At 31.9% G+C, this 9,179-nt stretch overlaps 1 protein-coding gene across 1 annotated transcript; it reads right to left on the bottom strand.

Moving 5' to 3' along the window:
• Positions 1–3,901: 3,901 nt before the first annotated feature.
• On the bottom strand, positions 3,902–8,192 carry LOC111285252 (indole-3-pyruvate monooxygenase YUCCA6-like). Its single transcript, XM_022874594.2, has 4 exons — positions 6,863–8,192; positions 5,730–5,978; positions 4,983–5,105; positions 3,902–4,847 (listed from the first exon to the last, which is right to left on the bottom strand). Exons 1-4 carry the CDS (start codon positions 7,568–7,570, stop codon positions 4,620–4,622), a joined length of 1,308 nt encoding a protein of 435 aa, XP_022730329.1. The 5' UTR covers positions 7,571–8,192; the 3' UTR covers positions 3,902–4,619.
• Between the last annotated feature and the right edge of the window lie 987 nt (positions 8,193–9,179).

Genomic DNA, 9,179 nt, shown 5'->3' with positions numbered 1-9,179 from the left:
GAAGATTTTGTTCACTATAAAAAGTGCATATAAAAGCAATTCTGATTATAATTTCATGCATTGATCCTCACAGTGTTTTAAAAAGGTTTTGAGAAACAAAATAATATCGAATTTTTTTATGGAAACGAAAGAAAGATGGGAAAGAGAATAAAATGAAATTGTAAAACAAAAATTTTTAATCAATGATTTAATTAGAAAATCTAATATCTTCACATTTGATATCAACCATTTATTTAGATACCAAATTAGAGCATTAAGGTTAAGAAAAGCTCTTTAGGGCGGTCTGTAGTGCTTTAGTTAAAGGGGTCCTCACAGCATTATCCTTGTATAATTGCAAGAGAAAAAGAACAAGAGATAATGAGCAAGAGAAGTGACAGTTGATGGTAATAAAGGCCCAAATGGGGTCCAATGCAGATGTCCAGTTGGGATCGTATGGGCCATACCACTGCCCGTAATCCCGTATCCTCTCCCTTGCTTACCTTAAATAAGATTGCAGAAGAAAACCCTTTGACATTGAGTTTTTTATTTCAAAAGAAATTATATTTCGATAAGTGTTAGAAATTCAAATTTTAAATATTTTGGATAATATTTTTTAAAAATAATTATATAAATTAATTAAATTAAAAATTGAGTTGTTTTTTTTTTTTTAATGTTGAATGCACATAAGTAATGTCAAACTTGGAATATATAAGCATATGCATAAATATGCATGCATGGAGACATTTCATACTAAATTATAGGTAGGAGAAAATTGGCCCACATCATATTCATAAGATAAAAAACATATGAAAAAGTACTGTTTGATGCTAAGTTTAGAAAAGAAATTAATTAGTAAAAAATAAGCTGTTGTAATTTAAATTATTGGGCTAAAAAATTAATGATTGTTTAAATATTAGAGGAAAGAGATATATTTGAAATTAAAATGGTTGGAGGACATGCAACTGATAAAATTAGAGGCGAGGAGGGTGTGAAGCAAGCCCTTGATTTAAAGCTGGGTCAGATTTGACACCATAATACTGCATGCATATCCAAATTAAGCACGTAGAATTAAAATTCATGTACTATTAATTATATTTTATATACGAAAAATTGATACGATATCATAAATATTTAGGATTTAAATATTTTATCATTTTTTTATGAGTTAAAATATCAACAATATTAAAATCTGATTATCAACACTTAATATTTTTTTAATTTTTCTTTAAATCTTCCTTATTTTGTAAAAAAAAAAAAAAAAAACTTAAAATATAAGTAAAAAAAAAAAAAGATGAATAAAAAATCATGGCGTTGTCTTGTCGACAATAATAAAAGAAAAGGAAGATATCGTGATTAAGATCCGATTGCTCCTATTAATTTGGGATCTTAACAGTTGATTTAGAAAAGATATTGTGGCATAGAAATAGTGGATGTGAAAGACCCAACCCAAGTCCATTGTTGGAATTGAACAGTAAGTAATTAGAGGACAGGTGGTCCAAGCTAATCCTACCAACATCTACCTGGATTCTAGCCAACACATGCTAATTAGGCTCCTTGACGAAAGGGACCTATTATTCCCCTCCCATTCCCTTTTATGCTTTTACAAAATCTACTTTTAACCTAATTTTTTTGTACGTTTATTGTAAAAATTATAATTTTTATATTTAAAATTATGAAAATTTAAATTTAAATTATTAAAATTAAAATTTTAATACTTTATCAATAAATCACTCAATTATTAACAAATCTATACTCATGATGGTACAACAAAGATTATTTTGTTTTAATTACAAGACAAGATTCTTGCCATCTATCATAAAAATTATAGATGTATTTTTAGTGTATAATATCATCTCGATGATATCTTACTAATAAAATTTTTTATATATTTATTTTAAAAATTAATATTTATTTATTAATAAAATAAAATAAAATAAAATAAAATAATTTAATTTATTAATAATATATAAAATTTATATATTTTAATACATCAAATATAAAATGAAAATTGTATTACATTCTTACCACATCATCCTTAAAACCCATCTAATAAAATTATTCCATGTCAGCTTTGACCAAATAAGATAGACGATATTTCATCAACAATACGATGTTTCTATGGCCTAGAATCTGGACTATCCAATCCAGGCAAACAAAGAGGAAACTGAGGCTATTGTTTTAACATTCAAGTCTTTTTCTATCATCTCTTTCTCAATTATAAACAAATTATAGTATACAAATATATATTTTTTGTAAATGAATTTTAAAATTTAGGAATTCATGAGTGAAAATCTTTCAAGGATACGCCCAACCTTCTTCAGAATCAAGGTTCACCCTGTTAAATGAGTGTATATGGAAAAACTTGTTATTATATCTCCCTTATTCAACTGAAAAAACAATTTACAAACGTAAATAAAATATATTCAACTGAAATTTACAAAATAGTAACACACAGAATAGTTTAATTTTTTTAAAGAGAGGGTTGAATTTCCTCTTTTGGATACATGTAGATTTTTTTTTTTTAATGTATTATTTCGATGAACTTTATGACAGGCTATCAATCAAATCCAACTGAATTGTCAAAACAGCTCAACTTTTCCAGGTGCCAAACATTGGTTACATACAGATACAGGTCGACTCTTTTTCCTTGTTATGGTGTGGAAGCTGTATGTAGCTTTTTAGATTAAAAAATATTGGGGGTGTGGGATGTATCAGTCCATCACATCTGCTTGCCCATTTCCAGTTACCGCTTTATTTTCCAAAATCAATTAATCCCCTTCATTTTTGCTGAATCATTTGCTTAACTTGCAGGGAAAAGCGGGAGTGCTAGTAGCTGTCTACTTTGTTCAAATATAGATTAAAAATTAAATTATTTAAAACAATTATGATTCATACATTGTCGACTATATTTTATTTATTTAACATATTTAAAAATTTTAATTATTTAATAATGAATATGTAACAATTTTCAAATAATGATGTTTATTAATATATATTAAACATAATTTTAAAATTTGATATTTAATTTGATTAATTTATATAATTATTTTTAAAAAATAACATTCAATAAATTTAAATTTTAAATTTCAATATTTATAATTTCTTCATCAGTTTTTAACAGTCTTCATATGCCAAACAAACAATGAAATGACAAATTATTAAGGATATGCATCTATGGGCCAAATTTAACCACAGGTTTCAATTAAATAAATTATTGTGAAATAACTATTTTACTGCATTACCGATTAAGGAAATATTAAAATTGGTGTTGCTTAGCAATTGATAAGATTCTGCTCGATTTTAGATACACATATTTTACTTCTGATCAGGGATGGTAATTTAATTTATACTTGATGAATTTTGATTTTATTCGATATCTTAAGATTAATTTTTTATTTTTTTAAAAATCAAATTTTGGATCAGAGTGGGTAATTATAAAATAAAATTAAGGTTAGAACAGGGTTAGATTTTTGAAAAATCCATCCCAATCCAACCTAATATATATCTAAAAAATTATTTTTAATTAATTATTTAATTTTATATTTATATATTTATTTAATTTTATATTTACATTAAAAATAATATTTTATTAATTTTGAGTCAAATTAGATCAAATTTATGTATTAAAAATAAATTACCGAATCACATTATATTCAAATATTATAAATATAAAACCAAATTAAATTTGATGAAAATAAAAATTCATTTTGACCTGAACTGTTACCATTCCTGCTTATGATAAAAAGTGAGTGATGTGGTCCAAAGCGCTACTTAGAATGAAATCATTTTGACAGCGATACGGCCAGAGACAAACAAAAGGAACATAATCTAGATTCTAGCTAGCCAATTCAAACAATGTTTGGTTTGAAGCATTCACTATAACAGGCAGAAAAGGCAAAGAACAAGTTATCACTTCACTATACAAATTGAAGATTTCATTTTTATTATGAAGTCATTTCTTCAATATCTCAATTCTCAAGTCACCTTAAAACACCCACCCTCTAAACAAAGAAAAAGAAAAGCCTAAAAGGAAAGACTGAAGCTGCCGGGCATGCATCAGATCAGAATCAGATTGTTAATTAAAACTTATAGTAGTGACTCTCAATATCTCCCACATGGAAAATATAGTTCAAAAAACACAATCATATCGCTTTGCAAAACAAATTCCAAACACCCAGTTTCATCTTGATCTGAATCTCTTTTTCTCCCTCTAAAAAAGAAAAAAAAGGGTCATACCTAATTAGAGAAAAGTGGTAATGTACAAGATGTGCAGATAGTCTGAGGTCCACCCACAATCCAAACAACACCAACCTTTTTTTTTTTTTTACACTTGGAAATTCAACTTCTTTCTTCCTCCTTCCCATGGCCTGGCAGCTGGCTCCGGTGTCATCTTGACAAAGAAGATAAGGGTTCACTGAGACAACTCTCTCCCTTTTTTGAAACTTTTTTTACCCTTTTTCTTTCTTTCTTTTCCTCATGACCAATTGGAGAAGGCCAACATCGATCCTGTGATGTGCCTGTGGCAATTCAATACATCAATCAAAAGCCACCGATGCTCATGTGTAGTATCTTCTTCAACCAAAAATCTGTATATCTCTGATCTTAATTCAAAATCCCAAAAAGAAGAGAAAAAAAATCAATCATGGTGAAGATGATTGCTGCAAAAGTGAATGAGTGAAGGCCAAACGATGTTTTGCTTCCTCTTTCCAATAACGCTCAATGTCTTCTGCTATCCTCTTGGCATCCATTGATGTACCTAGCAATCCACGTTTAGTGAACCCCACGGCGTATAGCCCACATTCACCTTTCCACCCATTAGGGAATGGCCTTCGAGGGTACCCATCTTTCTCTGAGAACATCTCTCTTTCCTGACAATTTCAATTTCTCTTTTCTTCAGCTTTTTTATATCAAGTTGTGGAAATTTTTAATATATCTTTAAGAATCAAGAAAATATATAAAATAAACATAAAAAAATGAAAGGGAAAGAAAGATAAAGTGTAAACCTTTAGCCAAGAGGGTACGTTGCTTTTATAACCAGTTGCTAAGATGATTGCATCAAATTTCTCAGTTTTGCCATTGACAAACTCCACAGCATGTCGTTTTAGGCGCTTGATGCTTGGACATACCTACGGTACCAGCAGTTCTAAATTCTGAATTTCGAAATTTAATATATGTAGGAGCTACTCCTATTAATTAGAACTTATTCGAACATAGCAAGAAAACTTCCAAATGCAAAGAAAATATTAAAATTCAATAATTACTCCCTAAAAAAGTTCAAAAGTATGATTAAAACTCATAATGTTAAAAAACTCACAAGACTTCATTTAGTTGGTAAAAGAGGTTTCCTTTTTTTTTTTTTTTCATTTTTGTGAAAAAGCATTGTAAGAGTAAAATTTAAAATGCATAGATCAATATAAAAAAATGCAACCTTAAAATTGTTTGGTAACAAAATATGAGAATTTCCCTTTATACCTAACCCCCACCCCCCCCCCCCCCCCCCCAAAAAAAAAAAGGAAAACTCGTAATGATTACGAACTCCATCATAAAGCCTCAATGCCATAACTTTTTTATTGGAAAGTTTGCAAGTTTTGGAATGTATTACAACATAAAAAATGGAGGGGGAATAATTGCGAAACTATCTTGCAATAAAAAGAAAGCATGAAACACAGTATTATAGGATCAATCAAACACACTAGTTCGTTATTTGCCAATGGAAAAGTGATGTGATTTCAATGACGAAAGGCAACTACCTTAATGTCTCCACTTTTGATTTTAGCAAGCGTGCCAACATCTAAGACGGGGGTCTTTCCGGACAGATTCTTGAGTTCAAGGGGACCCAAGCGTGGCCGGTCCAATCCAAAGCGAGCAGTATCACCGAGCATCAACCAGGATACAATCAGCAAGAAACGGTCGACAAGCCGAATGGGCAGCCACTTGAGCAGCCACATGGACAACCCGAAAGTTGATCTCCCCAGCATCTCTCGTGGGAGGACGTGCACCTTCAGTTCCATAAACAAAAAGTTCAATGGACTAAAAAAGAAAGGACACATAAAAGACAGACTTGATGCGATGAGCCCCTTTGTTGTGTAGTATGGGCTAATAGCGTCCAGGCCATTCCTCCATATTTTTGGACTTCGCTTCTTTATTCTTTTACAGAGGAAAAGTTAATCATAGGGGAAAAAAGGGGTGAAGATTCATGATTACGACAACATATATAAGATCCTAAGTTTTTTTAACGATGTTGCGCATGCTTGGGAATCCCAAGAAAGTGAAAGATCAAATATGTTTTTTCCTTTTTTTTTTTCCAGTACCTAAAATTTAATAGTAAATTGCTTTGATCGTCTTTAATCGAATAAACCTTTGGAACTTGAAGCTGCAAACTCTGGCAATTCCATGAATGAAATAAGTGTCAATGACATGATCTTAGACTAGCTTGTTTTGCTTATGATGTAAATCCCTTTGGAAAATTTAGACAATGAAAAACCATGTTTTAATTTTTTTTAATGATGTTTTATTTGAATATAGATACTAAGCAATACTTTTTTATTTTATCACTTTTTATAATAAATTAGAAAAAAATGGAATTCCATCCAGGTTTTTGCCCACGTATAATGAAATTTGAGAAAAACCTAAAATTCAAAACTTTGTTCAATGTTCAAAAACTAGCTTTTTCCTTAATCAAGAATTCTAAAACCTGAGTGGACAGCTAGAAAAACCTTTTTTTTTATTCCAATGACCTTTATCATAAAACAATCCAAAAAATTAAAAATAAAAATCCTTTAGTGGGTGTATTTTTGCTTTAATATTTAGAGAGAAAGAGAAATTAAAAAAAAAGAAAAGAGAGGAAAAGAGAAAGAGAGACGCCATGGTTAAGAATTCTTACTGTATCTCTGACCACAAGTGAAGGCCTAGCATTATGATTGCAAAGATCCAAACACACCTCCATTCCTGAATTCCCACACCCCACCACCAAAACCCTTTTTCCTCTGAACTCTTCTCCACTTTTAAACAAACTTGTATGCCTTATGTCCCCACCAAATTCTCCTATTCCTTCCATCTGCGGCACCACCGCCTCCGCATTCTCTCCTGTCGCCACCACCAACCACCGGCACACATATTCCATCTCCTTCCCCTTGACCCCAACACTTCTCACGCGCCAAAACCCGAGCGTCGCATCATACTCAGCTCTTGAAATCGTCTCATTGAACCGTGGTTTGATATCAAACTTCATAGCATATGCTTCCAAGTAATCCACGAATTGTTGCTTAGTAGGGTAGGTAGGGAAATCACTAGGGAACCCCATCAGGGGAAGTTCGCAAAACTGCTTTGGCAAGTGAAGGCGTAGACGATCATAGGTCTTGAGTTGCCACAAAGATGCTATGCAGTTAGATCTCTCTAGGACTATACTTGGAACACCTTTCTCTTTCAGACAAGCGGCTGTGGCTAGACCGGAAGGCCCTGCACCAACGATAAGTGGCCCTGGAACGCATAAGCAAGGCGACGAAGAGGACGAGGACGAAAACTTATTCATCTTCTCAATAAATATGGGATCATGAGCTTGTTTTCCTTCTATTTCTCTCAAGCAGTCCATGAACAGAGAGCAATTTGAGACAAATTTTTATACCACTATATCCTTTCATTAGCTATACGTAGCTATACCAACTAAATAGCTACAGCTAGCATAACTTTCAGGTTGAGGTTTTGATGAGTTTACACAGGAAAAAAAGGAAACCAAAACAGCAAAGGGAAAAGGCAAAACTGAAGAGAAACCATTCTATCTCAACAGGAAAAAACGTGGTGTACGTTGTTGTAGGAGAAAGTGACTAAGTTTTGAAGATTAGGCCGAGATTTAGTTATAGATTTACTCTCTTATCTAAAGAGAGATTAGGTTTCTATAGGGAAATTCTCCCTTAAAAATTGGAGAGGATTAAGAATAAGAGGGTTCTTATCCACTTTGTGTTGAAATGAGTTGTTTGAATCACTATGTATTTGTTCAATGAAGGGCTAAGCGGAAGATGAGCAACAAGTTCGGGGCTTAAACAGCATTCATTCAACACTGAAAGAGAGAGAGAGAGAGAGGGAGAGAGATTGGAAGAACGAAAGAATAAAAGAAAGAGGGGGAGAGAGAGATGGTGATATGTCTATGACTCTCTCTATATATATTCCTTTTATTCAGTGAAGAATTGATCATGTTCATATTTGTTAGGGCCGGGAATTAAGTTTAAGAAGGCCAAAAAAGAAATTAAGTGGGGACATTTATTATTTTTATTATTAAAAAAAGAATTTATTTACTTCAAACACCCCATTGGGACGTTACTCTGTCTGTCATAGCAGAAACTTGAAGGGTGTGAATATAATTAGTTAAAAAAAAAGAAAGAAAGAAAGAAAGAATGGACTTCATTTTTTTTTTTACAAAAATCCTTAAATTGATCCCAATTAGGATAAGTTAAAACAGTCATTAATAATGTAGAAGAGTGTTGGTAGGATTCTCGATTATGGTTGACACTCATAGGTTGGACCGGACCAAGTTGGGGGCATGGTGGATTGTGAATCGTAGCCAAGATGTCCACCACATCCAATCGTCTTCAATTTGGACTATTACTATTAGGATATTTTCTGATTCTAGGGCCGACTCTGTAATCATGGGAGATTAGATTAAAGTCCTTCTTTCAAGTAAACAAAAGAGAGTGAGATTTCTATGCATGTGCATTTGGTTCAGCTATGCATGTATCATTCATCAAAGTACGTATATTTCAGCTTTGATCTTCATCTGTTTGACTGGTAGCCACTATATATCCCAATAAGGATTGGATTTCATTTAAAGAATTTGATGATAAATTTGTTCAAGTTGAAAACTCATCAGTTATTCCAAAATCAAAGATAGTGTTCAAAACAAGATGGAGATTAAATCAAAGGTTGTCTTCTTCGTATTAATTTTGAATTGAAAGTTGGGAGCTAGTTTTGGTTGAATGAAAGTAAATGTATAGCTTTTAGACACATGGGAATGGAATAGTTGAAAGATTCAAAAATGTTAAAAGTACAATGATTAACAGTTGTTAAAAAAAGAGGCATGGGAAATAAAGAGAGAGAGAGAGAGATAGAGATGCAGCAGACCAATTCAAAGGGGGAGCCTGCAAATCCAAATCTGATGATTGGAAAATATCAGCAAAGAAGTCGATTGAAATGAACCCAATCCCCAA

This window comes from Durio zibethinus, chromosome 6, assembly GCF_047325235.1.
Source record: "Durio zibethinus cultivar Kanyao isolate XHJ-2024 chromosome 6, ASM4732523v1, whole genome shotgun sequence".
Lineage (NCBI taxonomy): Eukaryota > Viridiplantae > Streptophyta > Magnoliopsida > Malvales > Malvaceae > Durio > Durio zibethinus.
Note: the sequence above shows the minus strand (reverse complement) of the source record. Positions and strands in the feature narration are given on the sequence as shown.

Excerpts from the sequence above, each read along its gene's own strand:
- LOC111285252 (XM_022874594.2), bottom strand. The coding sequence starts at position 7,570 with ATGGACTGCTTGAGAGAAATAGAAGGAAAACAAGCTCATGATCCCATA. Across the intron at positions 5,979-6,862 it reads CACTTGTGGTCAGAGATACA|GTGCACGTCCTCCCACGAGA; the intron begins GTAAGAATTCTT and ends ATGGAACTGAAG. Across the intron at positions 4,848-4,982 it reads ACGTACCCTCTTGGCTAAAG|GAAAGAGAGATGTTCTCAGA; the intron begins GTTTACACTTTA and ends TGAAATTGTCAG.